A 17,579-nucleotide genomic window follows, 5' to 3' on the forward strand; every position below is an offset into this window, starting at 1 on the left:
GGAGCAAGGAAGTCACTTGTTAAACAGTAATGACAATTAAACGCAGCAGTCCATATTCTCCCGTTGTAACTGGAACCGGCTGGCACGGATGAAATCTAATTTCAGGAGAAAATGATCAAAGATTAACGAGCTAACTGTAATAATTTGTCAGTTTGTGTTGCCCTGGTAAGCTTGTTCTCTTTTTTTTGTTTGTTTGCATACACAGTGCAGCGAATGACGTATGGCATCCATTTGTTTACTCTCTATAACAGGGGACTCAAACATGCGGCCCGCAATTAAGATATTTGAGAACAGTCAAATGTTTTATCAGAGCTTTTCTTGTAGAAAATCGGAACCAAAGCAAAGTTTATTAATTTTTCTGTTTTTAATAAATGCGTTTTTTTTTTTTTGGAAAACCCAATGCGGCCCAGTCTCACCCAGACCCTAGCTCCAGTGGCCCCCAAGTAAATTGAGTTTGAGACCCCTGCTCTATAGCGACAAGTGTGCACAATCACTTTTGGTATGTGGGGAGGAATCAAACATTAAAAACATTTGCTTGGATGTAACACCAAATGGAAGGATAAGCGGTATAGAAAATGGATGTATAGTAACACCAGATGGATTTTCCATTATGGCACCATATGGTGGGACTACACTGTATTTCACAAAGAGTAAGTGGCCTTATGATACATGATATGTATGCATATATTTTCTCTGCCGTTTATGACTTTTGAGCGTTTGTGGTTGTTAAATCAGCTCATTTAGGTGCGATGCTATACGGTAGACTTACTCGTGTGTGAACGTGGAGGACGCTGCACGCCAGCCTAGTCTGTGTCTTGAAATATGAAGGACATGGCTGCATGGGAGGGGGTTTTGCGACCCTCATGAGGTCTTGCTGCTCTTCAGGTCTCGGGTTCGTGCAAAGCCCAGGAATGTATAGCCCCGAGGAGGAAGGCGTGGCTCGGAACTCTCCCACTGTCCAGTGGCACCTGTTTTTCAGCTTGGCGTTGGGGCCTGACACAAATACAGCAGTGATGGGAGTCAAATATTGTGAAAACAAAACACATCATGTTATAAATAATGAACAATAGGCCATCCATAGTCTCCATTATTTTACTGCTAAACTTGAAATCTAAGCAAGGTATTAAATATAAATAAGATCAAGAAAATCAATCAATCAGTAATAAATAAATATAACAATAATAAAACGGCAAATAATTAAAAATTAAGAAACCACATATAGTTGGTGGGTAGATTTTTTCAGATTAAAATTAACAAAGCATTATACCAGAGAGCTCGCGACCTAAACGGTTATTTCCTTTAAACTTAAAAAGCAAAAAACTTACCACTTCCACACGGATAGGGAGGATAACTATTAAGAGTTATTTAACCTTTAACATGAACATTAATCAAACGTAATAATTTTTTCTGGGTACATGATACCATACAGCATCCATATCAAACTTGCGCGGGCCGCACTAACATTAAACTTTCATATCAAGGCGGGGGCCTCAAACTAGTGTCCTGCGGGCCACATTTGGCCCGCGGGCCGCGTGTTTGAGACCCCTGGTATAGGCTATTGTTTTTGATGTACATATATTTACACTTATTTTGAACAGCACCTGCCACTTTTATATTTATATTCTTATTCCTTGTTTTATTTTTATCCTTTTCCTTTTTCTTATTTTTACCTTCTACAAAATGCACCGTGGAGTTGCACTCAAATTTCGTTGTATGCAATACAATGACAATAAAAGCGATTCTGATTCTTTTGATTCTGAAAATATTTTTCCTCATTAATATCAGAGATATATTGAATTGATCTAAATATAAGACAACCCTGAATATAAGACAAATATGTGAGTAATAGAAAGAAAATGTTACACACAAGATTCCCAACTTCCTTGATTTGCTGTATTAACAGTGAAATGGAATGTGTTATGAGTTAATGATTTATTACAAGCAGGGGGAAATAATAACCAGCACAACCTGATATGCTATAACGATGCATTGGAGATGGGGTTTAATTATTATTAAAAAGGGGAGTTGCTCAAGGCAGCATTCCTCCTACTCTTGTTCTAAATGAACCACTGAAGGGAAGTCACAGGTAAAAAAAAATATGTGAAGGGAGGTTTCATTTGCCTCTGGACTGATACAGAGAAGCATATCTTTGCGTGGCATACATATATGTGCACGCACGTCGTGGATAAAGTGGTGGTAAAAAGGGGCCATGTCTGTGAAGCATGACACCAGCTTGACCTTTAACCAGAGCACATTCATCGCTGGGGACGCTCCCTGTGCTCTCTACGCCACCACAACACTTCACTTTATGGAAATTGACTGCTGCACAGAGAGTATTGCAGGCCAAGGAGGTCAGCATTGGACCGTCAGTCCCTATGGGACGCATTTTTCCTCAGAAGTTGGTACTTCACAAGCCCAACGTGAAGCTCGCTCAGTCATTTGTCTGCAATGTTTACTCAAGGAGCAGCTTTCTGGGTCCTAAACACTTCCAGTTATAGTGCCACTATTGGTCACTTCATTAGGTTTACACTACCACTAAAACTTAGTATAATAATATAGTAGTAATTCCGCCATATTGGGACATGGATGGGTAACTTCAATAGTAATAGTAATGGTTTTATTTACAGTCAAATACTTCACATGATTCCATTCACTGTTCCGCATGTCAAAAAGGAGTAGGAAGAAGATAAGCTTCCTACCCACCATCCTACCCCCCCATCTGTTTCTGTTGCAGTGCATTTATTCACTTTCTGTATTCCATATGTGAGTTTTTATGACATAAACTGATAAGGTAACATAACAGTGTAGTGATGTAATTAGTCATAGCAAATAGTAATAACATATACCGTATTTTTTGGACGATAAGTCGCTCCTGAGTATAAGTCGCACAAGGCCAAAAATGCATAATTAGGTAGAAAAAAATATACATAAGTCGCATTTTTTGCGGGTAATTTATTTTAATACTTGACCAAAACAGACATTACGTCCTCTTGGAAGGGAAGTTCTAACAATAAAAGAATAGAGAACAGGCTGAATAGGTGTAAGATATGCTAACACAATGCTTATTCAGCTACACAAAAAATATAAACATGAACAGAAAAGGTGTCCAGTGTTTATGTAAGTTTTTTCATTTATAAGTCGCTCTGGAGTATAAGTCACAGGAACAGCCAACCTATGAAAAGTTTTTATTATTTGCAGTTTTATTATTAGTAGTAAATTTATTTATTACTGATTGATTGATTGATTTTCTTTATTCTTGATTTGTTTATTTTTCATCTTATTTGTGCAGAAAAATAAAAATTAAGATATTTGAGAACAGTGGAATGTTTTATTAGAGCTTTTATTGTAGAAAATCGGAACCAAAGCACTGAAAAAGTTTGTATATTTTTCTGGTTCTAATAAATGGGTTTTTGTTTTTTTTTGGAAAACCTGATGTGGCCCAGTCTCACCCAGACCCGAGCTCCAGTGGCCCCCAAGTAAATTGAGTTTGAGACCCCTGGTCTATACTATGGTATGTACATGTGTCGCCACAAATATATAATAAGATCGATCATCTCAGTCAGGGTTTCCAGATTTATACATAAAAACCAACATGTGGTGAAAAACGACTTCTTCCACAAGAGAATCAGAGGTTTTCTTCCAGGCACACACATCAATGTGTATTCATCAAATTGTGACTTATTTTACACCGCTTTAAACTTGTAAGCATGATGTGTTTGAATGAATGTGTTAGCATGTATGAAAACAATGCTTAACCAGAGCCTGCATGAAAGCTTGCAGGCTCTGCTTCACGTTGTGTGAAAAATGAACTTTTGCCTTTTGTTTCTGTCCTATCACAAGTGGAGCAGAGAGATACTCCAAACCTGAATATTTTCCACTCAATTGAACGCCTTGCTCAGATCATTAAATGTCCATTCATTAGTGAGGGACACTGGCAGGGATTTGGGCCTTAGGCAAACACTACTGAGAGGCCTTTTTTGGGGAGGTGTGGGGGCACTGTGGGTGGCAGTTGTCCTCAAATCTCACCTGTGACGTTACCACTGAACACGAAAGGTAGATATTTGTCTGGAATTTAAGTCATTATAAGTACTGTATGAATGTGAGTGTGAATGGTTGTTTGTCTATATGTGCTCTGTGATTGGTTGGCTGGCCACCAGTCCAGGGTGTACCCCGAGTTTTGCTCCAAGACAGCTGGGATAGGCTCCAGCATGCCCGCAACCTTAGTGAGAATAAGCAGTATAGAAAATGGATGGATGTTAGTGTTATGTTCAAGGCACAGCAGCATTTTGTGCGTGTTCTGGTGTGGTCTTTTTATCCCGGACAAGAACTTTAAGGTTTCATCACAACCAAACGCTATGAAGATGATTGGGAATATGCAAAAAATTAGACGTCAATCTAACAAACTTAGCCTTATTACACATACTGTTGGAAAGTTCATAAAAACGAAGATGACAAAGCAAGCAAGGAGAGGAAAAAAGGGGGTAGCAGAACGGGAACTCCCAAAGACGCCAAGCTCAGGCATGTCTGGATGAATCGCTCGTCTTCTTGACTCGGCGTTAACAAGCCTACCAAATAAGTAGGTGGAGGTCTTTTCTGTGATTTTTACTCCCTATAAGAAATTTCCAGCCAACAGCAATGAATGTTGTTTGCATCGGAATCCTGTTTGGAGGAGCTATCGGAATGTTTTATTTGTCACTTCCATAAACTGTAGTGTGGAAAAAAAAAAAAGTGTTGTCAGGTGTAGCTAAGATGTTCCTCAGACGTCAGTGAGCGGTTTTGTCTTGTCCGTCATACGTTTCAGTCTGAGTCAAAACATGCTCATATTCAGGGTGGAGTTTCCTGCCTGAACTGCAGGAGAGGCAACATCAACTGTCACCAGGGTTACGCTTTTTTTCCCAACAATAATCCCGAAACAGGATGGTACCAACAATAGGGTGAGGGGGTCAAGATAAAGTAGAGTATAGGAGGAGAAAGCTGGAATCTTAAGAGAGGAGAATGTCATGAAGCATGGCAGTCCTTCTCAGAAAGCGGCCTCCTCGGTGAATGAAGTTGAGTGGCAGGCGGACAAAGACGGCGTAATCAAAGACGTCTCTTTTCCCGCCTTTGATCAGCCCGCTGAACAGCTGTTGGTGCAGGCCGCTCCTTCTCATTCGCTCTTCTTAGAGAAGTTGGGGTTTCCTGTCTGGCTTTTGTGTTTTCACATTAATTTAGGGGAAATTATATAAATGTATTACATTTAGCCATGACGGTTAAAATAATGAACCACACCATATAAAATGGCAGGTGTATACTTAATACAGGGCATTACTTTTTTTTTTTCTTGCAGGACCAAGCTCTTCAAGATGTTTGAGGAGATATTGTCCATTTCTATTTATCATGGCATAATCTATACTAATTCCCATGGGATTAATTATGACACCTGAAAGCGGGATATATGGGGTAAATTGAATTGTGACAGGGGTTGCACGGTGGACGAGTGGTTAGCGCGCGGAGCAATCAGAAATGATTAGGGATGTCACATGACACGATGATACGGGTGATTGAGTCTTTGAACATGACTTGAAAGAAAAGTACAATGAAAAAATATCACAAAATATTGCAATCTAGGCTGCACGGCAGTCGAGTGGTTAGCGCGCAGGCCTCACAGATCGGAGACCCGAGTTCAATTCCACCCTCGGCCATCTCTGTGTGGAGTTTGCATGTTCTCCCCGTGCATTTTCTCCGGGTACTCCGGTTTCCTCCCACATTCCAAAAACATGCTAGGTTAATTAGCCACTCCAAATTGTCCATAGGTATGAATGTGAGTGTGAATGGTTGTTTGTCTATATGTGCCCTGTGATTGGCTGGCCACCAGTCCAGGGTGTACCCCGCCTCTCTCGCCCGAAGACAGCTGGGATAGGCTCCAGCACCCCCGGGACCCTCATGAGGAAAAGCGGTAGAAAATGAATGAATGAATTGTGACAGGACCCTTAAATAACACAATAATCAGAGTATCCGTTGAACTAAATTTCACAAAGAAGTACATCACAGATGTCTCTAATTCTAAATCTTTGACTGGTTGCCATTTTCTGTTTTTTTTTTAATCAGGTCAGAACTAACTATAAGGGGAGGGAGAATGGAGTCGATGGATGATAAGAAAGAGCAGCCAGCAGTAAATAGCCTTGCAGCTCTCCCACTCACGAGAGAGCCTGACTCCTATTCAATCAGATCAGACCCACTAAACTCGCTGGTGCAGACGCTTCATTACGGAAGAGAGCTGCTTGAATTGTTAAAAAGGGCAGATTAAACCGTGCTGATGTCTGAAGCAAATGGGCGACCGTCATTCCTATTGGTAATTAAACATAGAGAATGTGTTTAGGGTAAACAGAAGATTAGTAGTACTATTAGTACTATACACATGTGCATAAAATGTTCATATAGTGGCCTGGAGGGTTTTTTTCCAGTCAATTGCAGAGAATACCAGCGTCAAAATAGGGTGAATATTTACCGTAGTGGCCCTAATTTCATTAGATCTCATATGGCAACACTTGCTAACTGAAACTGCAGTTGCTAACCAAAACAGCAGCACCTACCGAGGCATGTAAACAGTCCATACATCCATTTTCTATGCCACTTGACCTTGGACAGGGTGTCCAAAAGAAGCAGAGGGCAATATTCTACAAAGTATGGAGTGTATTTTTTTCCAATAAAAGATTGATATGGTTGTAAAAGCTATGGAGCAAAATGTATACTTTGCTATCCTCTCATGTGTTGCAATAAAAAAGTAGATTATTTGAACTGCAGGCTGTACAATAGCGAACAGCCTGCAGCAGGCTCAATATAAGCAGGAATGCAAAAGCTGGTATTTTGAAATAAAAAGACAACAAAGAACAGGGAGGCCAGACACACACACAGGAGGTACATTTTGTTCTCCGGTGGAATTTTTTGATAGCCTTTATCATTCAAGGCCCTGTGTGAAAACGGTTGGACTGTGCAGTCAGTCTGGGGGTTAACTGCTACTCCAACATTGTGCTCCGAAAATCACAGTTTTGATGTTGACAAGAGAAATTGCCTCATTTATAATGTATAGTTAGAATGTTTTTAAACTTCAGTGCAATCAGGGAAAACCTCTGTTAATGTGCGCTTTGGAAGTTGTTGTTTTTTTTAAAACTATACAAGTTGGCTGAGCCTTTGTCCAGGTTTTGGATGCAGGCCAACACCGCCACTTTAACCTACTGTGTTGGTTAAGTACATAACAATACTGCCTGAAGACTCCTCGTGTTACTGGGATAATGGCCTTTGATTGGATGGCTTTATGATTTTTCACACACAAAACATATTTTCCGAGTCAAAATTCATATGGAGCAAAGACTGATAAGTGATCAGAATGTAGAAATACAAGATCTGTATCTTTCTTACCAGAGAAGCTTCAAACAACAGAGAGTCTTCTTATGGGTGTACCTAAGTGATGATAAACACAAAAACAAATAGATTGGTATAAATATCCAGTATATCCAGTATATATTACCAATAACAGTACAGTCACACGGTCTAAAAACGGGGATGCTAATGCAAGTTTTGATTTGCTGCTGAATGTTCATTAACTGTCTAATTTTGAGCTGTTTTCCAACATTTTGTTTAGAAGTTTGGAAGGTGATGTAGCCATTATGCTAGTTATTAGCATGAAATATTACAGGTGTACTAAATGAAGTGACTGCTTACACATACAGGAATCGATACCACTTCAAAATATTACCAGAAGGTCCAATGGGCAAAATCTGGGTAAAAATCCGAGTTCTTATTATTACTGATAAATAATGACGTGACTTTCAATAGAGCTAAAGCTCTGCTATATTAGAGTTTTGCTAATATGACGTCATATTTTGAACCATCTACTGGACGTTTGTGGTACTGTTGAATTTGGAAAGTTTCCCAAAGTAACCATTTAAAATATTTTCTTTAACGAATAAGTTTCTCTTCTTTAAGAACACTACACTAAGATTTTGGCATTTCCACGTAAATCTGACTCATTACACATGATACAACATTTCATGTTTAGCTATAGCACTCAAGTATGACGCCATATTTCTTGTACTTTGACGCTATCTGCTGCACATTTGAGGTACTGCAGATTTTGGAATATTTCACAACGAAAGCATTCTTTTCTGTGATTAATTTGTTTTGAAATGTATGTTCTGTATGTCATAAGGCTACATAGCATACATAGCTACATCTAAACACAAACGTGGACATTCCCTTGTAAATCTGACTGTAATTACTTGTATCTACATGTTAGCATGGATAAATTAAGTGGCTTCTCAATCCCACTTTTGAGAGTTAACAGTTTAATTTCAGGAACAAAACCTAATCAACAATAAAAAAAAATATCGCTAAGTTTTATAGAGGAAGCACTACTATAATCTGCCAAAAGAGGGCGCCAGACAACAGGTAAAGAAGGCAAAGGGTATTCGTAAGACAATAACAGGGAAATAGACAAAAAGTAGTGCTGTACGAGTTTGTACTAGGTCGAAAATATCATTTGGACAGAGATTAAAATAAAGAAAATTAATGTATTTGATTAGCAAAAAGGTGTTTATCTGTTTAATATAAGCAAAGTGTTAATCAGTGTACGCTGGGGGGCGCTGTTGGCCGCAATGTCAACCTAAACCCAAAGTCAAACTAAAAATGATCCGATTTTTAGGATAAAACAGCAATCAAGCCAAAATGTATAACGACGTCAATTGAATTTACACACCCTTTAAAACAACACACACTCCCACGCATAAATACTGCAGAGGAATTTCCCCCAAGGCTCCATCAGGTTTACTATCGATCGTTCCTATCTCTTTTTTTTTGTCACCCCTAAAGTTGACTCGAACACTTTTGAATGACAATGGCAGCCAGCGGGAGCTTTTCAATGAGCTGAATAAAAGTGTGATCTCCCGGCACCCTTAGCCAAACATTGCATAAAAACATTAAGGAGACAGTCTGGCGATGGGATTAGTCTATTTCAATAAAGAGGAAAAGGCTGCAGGCTAATGTGGTTTAAGGGTGAATTGAACCCAATCATTGTTTGGATGCAGTGCCTTAGTGGTGTGTTTTCTTACCGCGAACAGGTACACTGTATGTCAATGTGGTGTCAATAAAGTTCGAATAAAATCTCAAGATAGGTTGTATCGCACCGAAGGGTTGAGTTAGTCTGGCTGATCCAAATACCATTTTTATTGATACCAGAGCAGTATCGTTTTATGGAGCATAATTAAGTAATTAATTTGATATTTTGTTTATTTTCATACATATCGATGTGGTAACAAGAATCTGTATGACAATACTGTTCTTGTTTTTACATGATATCAAATCGGTACAAAAAGTGTGCTGTATCGTTCACCTCTCCGGAAGAGTGCAGAGGGGCGTGAGGGAGGGGTGATTCAGCCAATGAGAGCTCAGCATCCAGCCCATTTCTCTATAACTTCACGTCACCGGCGCCAAGCTTTGCCACAACTTGAGTTTCTGCAGCTGGAAGACTGTTAAGTGGACTTTGCAACGAAGCGAGGGGACCCACGCGTGGATTTGTGTACATGCTCCTGCAAGAACCTCCCAGCATGAGTGCAGGACAGATATACGAGAAGAAGATCGCTGGTATTTTGACTGAACTACCCGGATCTATGAGTTGCCATCCAACCTCCAAGGACTCCCCGACTCTCCCGGAGTCCTCCGTGACGGACATGGGCTACTACAGCGCAGGACAGACGGCCCACGGCCATCACGAATATTACCAGGGCCAAGCCTACGGACAGTCCATGAACTCTTACCACCACCAGTTTAACCTGAACGGAATGGGAGCTGCTGGAGTCTACGCCACTAAATCAGAGTACCCTTACACGAACAGCTACAGACCGTACGGACATTACAACAGAGACCACCTGCAGGCGTCACCCCCCAACTCGGGTAAATGTCCATAATGTCATTTATTCCTTATTGTACTCAGAAAAGACGCCATATAAGAGGTGCAGTAATGAAGAAAATATATGATAATAATATTGATTTATTAGTATTATTGCTATCAGAATTGTTGGTGTGTATTTCAGGTTACTTTTCAAGCAAAGTGTGAAGAAAGCTTGTTTAAAAAGAGTTTAAATAAAACATAAAAATAAGCAAAATCTTATTAATTATCTTTATCTGTCTACTGTGTAGCACTACAAAGTTTCCATGCTTATTAATATGACAACTACATGTATGATGCGATTTAAATATCAATTTAAAACGTTAAATTAGCGGTTCATTTCATATATTTGAATGTTTTTTTTAATAGTAAAAGAGGAACCAGAGCCAGAGGTTCGCATGGTGAACGGTAAACCCAAAAAGATCCGCAAACCCAGGACCATTTACTCCAGCTACCAGCTCGCTGCTCTGCAGAGACGCTTCCAGAAAGCCCAGTACCTCGCCCTGCCCGAGAGAGCCGAACTTGCGGCCCAACTAGGCCTGACCCAAACACAGGTACGATGCCTTCAAATGTAGAAACTCAACACAAGTTCTGCGTAATTACGCACGACTAACCTCGTTTCTCAATGCAAGCACAGCACTAATATATCCAATGTCTCCCTCAGGTGAAAATTTGGTTCCAGAACCGGAGATCCAAGTTCAAGAAGCTGTACAAAAACGGCGAGGTCCCGCTGGATCACAGCCCAAACGCCAGCGACTCCATGGCCTGCAATTCCCCGCCTTCCCCGGCCGTGTGGGACAACACTACCCCCCAGAACACCCCCCTCAGCAGGCCTCAAGTGCCTCCACCTACGCACAGCTCGTCGCCGCCTTACATGGACGATTACAGCAACCACTGGTACCAGCAGGGACCCCACCTACAGCACCCGGGCACCGTGCACCACCCTGTCCCGCCACAGAGCGTGGGTGCTGTTTATTAACAAAGACTCATTTTTTTTGTTTTGTTTTAAAAACGACCCTCTTGTCCACAATGGCTGTGCATTGAAAAAGTTTGGACGGGGCCTGAAAAGATCCAGACCAGAACTGGGTTTTCCATTGACACATAAGGGATTTTTCATCACTTGTGATATTTAAAGAATATCTGGCGTGTTTTTTTTTTTAATAATTATTTATCATCTCTGTTGTATTCCTTTTTTTGTAAATTTTGTATACAGTACCCACACTAAATAATGACACGGTTTTTACACGCTATACATTCAAATAATAATAATAATAATAATAATAATCCATGTTGTAGAAGAAAACTCAGGTCATATTTATAAGGATTTGTACAAAACGTCGAAGGTTGTAAATATATGTTTATATAGAACCACAATTATGATCAGATTTGTTTGAACGACTCCTCCATGCAGGAGTCATTTTATATTCCTGTAATTAGTCCACTCCTTGTGGACACTCAATGTGCATTGAATAAAGGAGTTAATTGCATGTTGTGTGTCGAGACCCTTTATAAAAAATAATTTTTTTATACTTATAGTCCAGTTTTTGTTTAAATTATAGAGCTGCACTGCGTAGTATGCATCTATAGTATTATTATAATAGTTTTAAATGGACAAAATTTTGCATTACTGTCTTTATAAAGTCAGAATTTCTGCTAAAGTTAATATATTGCATACTATTAGATAGTGACTACATGCAGTATTACCTCGTTCTTAATGTATTTAGCACATGGATGGAACAATAAGGACTGATTCCTGGATGGATGGATTTTGGGTTAAACTAATTCTGCGTTAAACAGTGAGTCTGGAGATTGCACTAATGTCGCAAAAATTGCGCATGCAGTGCAGATGGCTGTCTTGGCAGCAGCGGCTGCAGTTGCAGGATGAGGACTTGCAGACACGCTGGAGTCTTTCAGTTTTATTGGGTCTCTGTGTTGAGCTTTCAGCACGGTGAGCGTGTGTGTGTGTGTGTGTGTGTGTGTGTGTGCGTGTTCTTGACTCACTGTACTTCAGACACGCATAGTAGAATAATTAGAATAATGAACTAAAATGAGATATTTTAAACATCCACCAGTGGGTCGTTGCGCTTACGAGGTGTTGATGGTTTTATAAGAAACGACTTAGAGAGGTGTTGCGATGAGAAACTGCACTGTGAGACACACACAAAAGTGTGTCATAAATATCATATATCAATATCATAAACATAATATTTGATCCATTGTTAGTAAGTTCATTTTTTGGGGGGGTTTTGAATGTGGAATTAATTCATAAAATCACATAATTAACTTGCATATCTGTAATTCTGTAAGGATATTATACATTTTATTTAGATTTCATATACTGTATAATTTAAATTGGCCCACTTAAAAATATATATAAAAAATTCTACATGTATTTATCATCTATTTGTGTGTTTATACACAATTATAGTTCATGTGTAGATTGACCTACTTCAATAAAATATCATTTATGCATATAAAAACGCAGTACTAAAGTTTTGTATCCATTTTACATAGACTTTTATTTATTACGTCATGATAATGTACATCTTATTTATATTTCATTTATTTGATATACACATTTGCATTTTATGTGATGCTTGACCTACATTAATAACATTTATTTAAGGCTATATTTTCGTATATTTTGATATTTGTTGTACATTTATATTTCATGTGTTTATATATTTTATTTATATTTAATATATTTAAACATTATATGTATATTTTAATTATCAACCTGAAAAAAATAAAAACGTATAGTATATTATATATACTATACGTATAAAGTATATTATTAAATGTAATATGATTTCCTGACCTTAATCAACCAAAGTGTTGCTATTTTATTTGTCCATTGTTTAAAACATCAGTACTGTTTACTATACAGCATATGTATGAAAGATGGATGCTTATGGCTGCATTTATTATATATATATTTTGGGCAAAATAAGTATTAATGTTTTTTAAAAATCCCAAATTCCCAAGTTGTCAGGTTTTACCACCTTTTCCATAACACGCCACCAGTTGCCTTCAAGTTCAGTCCTTATCAGCGCCTTGTATGTGTTTGTGTGCTGGCTGATTGTTCATTGCCTTTTCACATCCATACATTCTCTCAAAAGGTCATGTGATCTCTCTCTGAGGTGACCTCCACCTGCCACACCCACCGGTATGTGTGGTCCTTGGCTGCCTTCATCAGGACAACATTTGTGCTGAAGACAAGCGTGCATGAGAGTGTGTGTGTGTGTGCCCCCCCCCCCACACACACACACACATACACTACATGTTAGCTTTAAATATGCATACATGGATATGAACTGTTGAACTTGAATCAAGCAAAACATGGCAACCCTAAATAGATGGTGCAGACCTGGTGCTGAGGTCTCGGTGATCTTTACCTCCTTCATGCAGCAGCGGGGTGTCAGCACTTGTCTCTTGGGGGGGGGCAACAACGCGGGTTGAGGTGGAGGTCGAGAGCTCCGTGGCCAGGCCAACGCGACGATGGAAAACCTTCCAGCAGCTGTCCGCCACTATAAGACATACAGAGCCTGGATAGAGCACGGGAGGGCTGGGATCACACTCATACTCATACGCTCAACTTTGTTGTAAACAAATCAAATAAAAAGAGAGCATGGACAGCTGCGAACCCTGGCTGACCCTCGGTGTCCTGCTCCTGGGCCTGTAGGCCCATTTGGTGGGTACGGTGCTATACTTCCAGAGCTCGAAGCGAAAACGTGGCCTGCAGACATGAGCGTCGAAACAACCGACACAAAAAAGGTTTGAAAGAAAAGATAAAGATTTAAATTGCAGCGTGTGAATATAATATAATGCAATCCCTTACATTATTGGCTTCTAATTCTGTAATGTGTGCATGTTTCTGCTTATATGGGGACATTAATGAGCTTATATGCTTATGATTTTAGAAAGATTAGAGTGTAATTAGTAGGAATATTACATATTTTTACAGTTTCTTGACTATAATATGCATTATTTCACCACTGGTTGTAACTATATAACAAAATGCACTATTTATATAATTAGTTAATCAATAGTAATACTTGGCATTAAAAGCTTGACAATTATGTAAATATTTGATTGACTAGCAGGGAAGTAGTAAATGATTTATGTTTATGTGGTTTGTAGGGTTGTCGCAAGATCTTGCAAGATTAAAACATGACAAGATTTCTCGGTCTCGTGGGCACTAGGCCAAAGATAATAATACATAAATGATAATTCACACAATCAGTGAAAATGAACTCCATCTCTCCATGAGAGTTCACTCTGTGCATTGGTTTCAGTGCACTGATGCGTTTGTTCTGTAGAATAACGGCATGAATGGAGTGAGCCTTTTTCTCAATCATACAGTCTCTTTCAATGATATTAGTCAATAATTAATAATAATTTGCATCATGCAGAACATTTGACTCCATTTTCCAACAATTGCTTATCTAACATTGCAGTTCTACACGAATGCAATAATAAACATGTTATATTAAAAGGCTGAATTATAGCTCTCGGGGTGATAATTTACTACAGTATTAAAATATATTTTTATGGAAGGTTTTTTTTTCAAATGCTTGTGCATCTTACAAATTCCTTGCAGTATCATACAATACAATAATAAACATGTTGCGCCAAGACTATAAGCATTATTATTTATGTCAATGTTATTTTCCCCATGTGGTCATATATTGTTGTATACCATATAAAATACTCTCTTATGGAGGGAAATAACATTTTGTGGTGAACTGTTATTGTTGGCTGTTGCTCAGCAGCGTTTTGGATGCTTTAGCATGTGCAATGTGCTTTTTCTTTTTGGATATCTCACAAATTCCACATCACAGTGACACCAATCCTATTCCTTCCGGGAACAAGGAGCAAGTCCCCGCATACATAAATCACAACATTTGAGGGTGAAGACTTGGAGAGATGGGGAGGCAAGTAGTTATTATGGGGTTTTTTTTTGTGGGGACGTGGTGGTGGTGGTGGGGAGGGGGGGTCTCCAGAGAGTGAGTGTAAGTCATCACAATGTCATCTGCAGAGATGTAAACACAATAGTGTGTTTGCGTGTGTGTGTGTGTGTGTGTGTGTGTCATTCGCCTGCCAAACTAGATTCCGTTGAAATCCTAAAGGAGAAAGAATCCATACAAGAGGCCCGCCGGAGAGGAAACCAAATTGTGCGCATAGTATGACATGTCACACGCTCACATCATCACCAGAGATCTGCATGCTTTACCAACTGAATCAACTGGGGATGCAATAAGATGAACATATATTTAAAAAAAAAAACTATCCCCTGCATGATAGCCATATTTGAAAGACTTCATCTGTTCATTAGAACCATTACTCTAATCTAGAGATGTGAAATTGCCTTACCCAGATGCACTTGATCACTTGGTGCACATTGCAATGCTCAACAGGGTGCATCATCACCAGCAACGAGGAAAAGCCAATACATGAGGGACAGAGTATATAACAGTGTATAACAGTGACATCCACCATTTTTGGTTTGACTCATTTCTTGGTTGGATTCTATAGAAGAAGAACAGAAGATGAACTGCAACGCCATGAAGATTCACCCTTGAAGGCTTTAAAATGGAAAGAAGTGTAAGGTAATGTCCTATATATTTTTATATGGGGTGAGTATAATATATTTATTTCTATTGTTTGGCTTCATGATGCATGAGAAGTGTGAACAAACAACTTCAAATGCGCCATTAAAATCTTTCATATTAAGTTATTTGTGGCAAAAAATTGAAATTATCAAAAAAAAATGTAAAGTAAGCGCCAGCTATGTATCTTTTGAACAAACTTGAATTAAATATGAGGTAATTCCAAAGGAAATTAATTGAAAAAAATTACATTACATTAGCCCACCTCTTACAGGGACTTGTGCAATTTGAAATAAATGTGGTGTTCGGTGCATTGTTATTTTTATTGTCATTCAGACTTGAGTACATTTGTAAAACTGTGCATGTCTACAACTAAATAAAAATTATATATATATATTATATATATATAATTTAACACGTTTGGAGCATTTAGTGCCAGTGTTACAGTGACTATTTTGGGGGGAAAAAACTGCATTTAAGAAATATTTAGTCGAAAGACAGTGTTTTATTTGCATTTCACAAGGCGTATTATGATTCCTTTTCGATGCCCCACTTCTTTAGTTGACGCCGATAGCACATTTTAAGCACTAAAAGGAGACACAAAGTCCTAAAAAGACTCATTCAACAAAATTGGGCAGAGAACGTCCTTGTTCTCCGTTGAAACCATGCACACACACTCAAAGCATTTATCCAGACACACACACTAAAGTCCTCTTCAGTGACGTGAAAAAGTTCATCAATAAACGTCCCCTCAAAGGATGCGCCACCTCCAAAAAGACCGCAGTGAATAAGTTCCTGCATCATGAAATCAAGCGCCCGCAAGGCCTGCAGGTTAAATCCACTCACATCATCTGATGCCTGGATATGCCGTCCTGGTGGGCATGCTGGTTGGGGTACCAGTGACCCAAAGTGTTCATGTAATTGTTGGGGTACACCGGGCCTCCGCCTTTGTTCGCCTGCATGGACACATCCCAAAGCTGGGGCATCCCATGAGGGGAGCAGGGGGAGGCTGAGCTGGTGCTGCTTAGGTGTTCCCCTTCTGGTCCGCTTCCATGCTTCATGATCTTTTTGTACTTGGAGCGTTTGTTTTGAAACCAGATTTTCACCTGCAACATGAGATAGAATGCTCGTTATTGATATGTCATATTATCACAATTAAGTTGAATACAGTGAAAAATAATAATACATTATTATTGGAGGGCTTCAAATATATTTTAAAATATACACTAAAAAGTTCACATTGACCCTTTGAGTCAAAATATCAGATATGATGCAAGCTGCAATATTAAAATACTGTTAAATTAATAATAAAGCATTAATGTCGGTTCATATGTGTACTTAAACAAGTGCCATAAATGTGATATTTTAGGAAACACATCGATAAAGTAAAGTACTTTTGTCGTCACATACTTAAAATATTTTTTTTTTTGCTTTAGATGAGAAAAAAATGCTCATTCAAAGTAATTAAAGGGCATACTGTACATAAATAATAAACACATACTATGGAATAATGTGATAATCTTTGGTTTTGTTTCCTATTGAACCCATGCTGGTGATGCTGTCATCACATGAGAGCACATTTCCAGTTGTGACTAAAATAAAAAAAGGCAGCCACATAATTAGTGCAGTAAATAAGTCAGGCCTTATTAGAGGCTCCGGTTCCAAATCCCAACAATTAGACATACATGAGTAAATAAGCAGCACATTTCAAAGCCAAAAAAAATGATGCTTTAGGTAAACACGACACTTATGGAGCCTTAGGATGTGTATTCATTTAGGTTTCTATCTAAATTAGAACGGAAGTGTGACTTATGGTGTGACTCCATGCGGGCATCTACCTGGGTCTGAGTGAGTCCCAGTTTGGCGGCGAGGTCCGCGCGCTCAGGGAGGGCCAAGTACTGGGTCTGTTGGAAGCGCTGGTGCAGAGCTTGGAGCTGCAGACTCGAGTAGATGGTTCGGGGTTTGCGGATTTTCTTCCCTTTGCCATTTAAACGAACGTCCCGGTTTTCAAGAGCAGTTGACTTGTCGTGATCTAGGGGGAGAAATAT

General features: G+C 39.1%; 2 protein-coding genes across 2 annotated transcripts in view; one reads left to right on the top strand and one right to left on the bottom strand.

The window, feature by feature from the left end:
• Positions 1–59: 59 nt before the first annotated feature.
• Positions 60–17,579, bottom strand: part of dlx4b (distal-less homeobox 4b) — a 34,519-nt gene continuing 16,999 nt past the window's right edge. The window contains exons 5-10 of the mRNA XM_058061251.1: positions 17,370–17,563; positions 16,378–16,637; positions 13,318–13,449; positions 7,399–7,440; positions 770–993; positions 60–95 (exon numbers count right to left, since the gene is read on the bottom strand). Coding sequence (XP_057917234.1) covers positions 13,341–13,449; positions 16,378–16,637; positions 17,370–17,563 — 563 coding nt within the window. The 3' untranslated portion in view covers positions 60–95; positions 770–993; positions 7,399–7,440; positions 13,318–13,340. The remainder of the gene's footprint in view (positions 96–769; positions 994–7,398; positions 7,441–13,317; positions 13,450–16,377; positions 16,638–17,369; positions 17,564–17,579) is intronic.
• Positions 9,487–11,409, top strand: dlx3b (distal-less homeobox 3b). The gene is made up of 3 exons (XM_058061252.1): positions 9,487–9,927; positions 10,292–10,476; positions 10,587–11,409. Exons 1-3 carry the CDS (start codon positions 9,558–9,560, stop codon positions 10,899–10,901), a joined length of 870 nt encoding a protein of 289 aa, XP_057917235.1. The 5' UTR covers positions 9,487–9,557; the 3' UTR covers positions 10,902–11,409.

Source organism: Doryrhamphus excisus, chromosome 22 (genome assembly GCF_030265055.1).
Source record: "Doryrhamphus excisus isolate RoL2022-K1 chromosome 22, RoL_Dexc_1.0, whole genome shotgun sequence".
NCBI lineage: Eukaryota > Metazoa > Chordata > Actinopteri > Syngnathiformes > Syngnathidae > Doryrhamphus > Doryrhamphus excisus.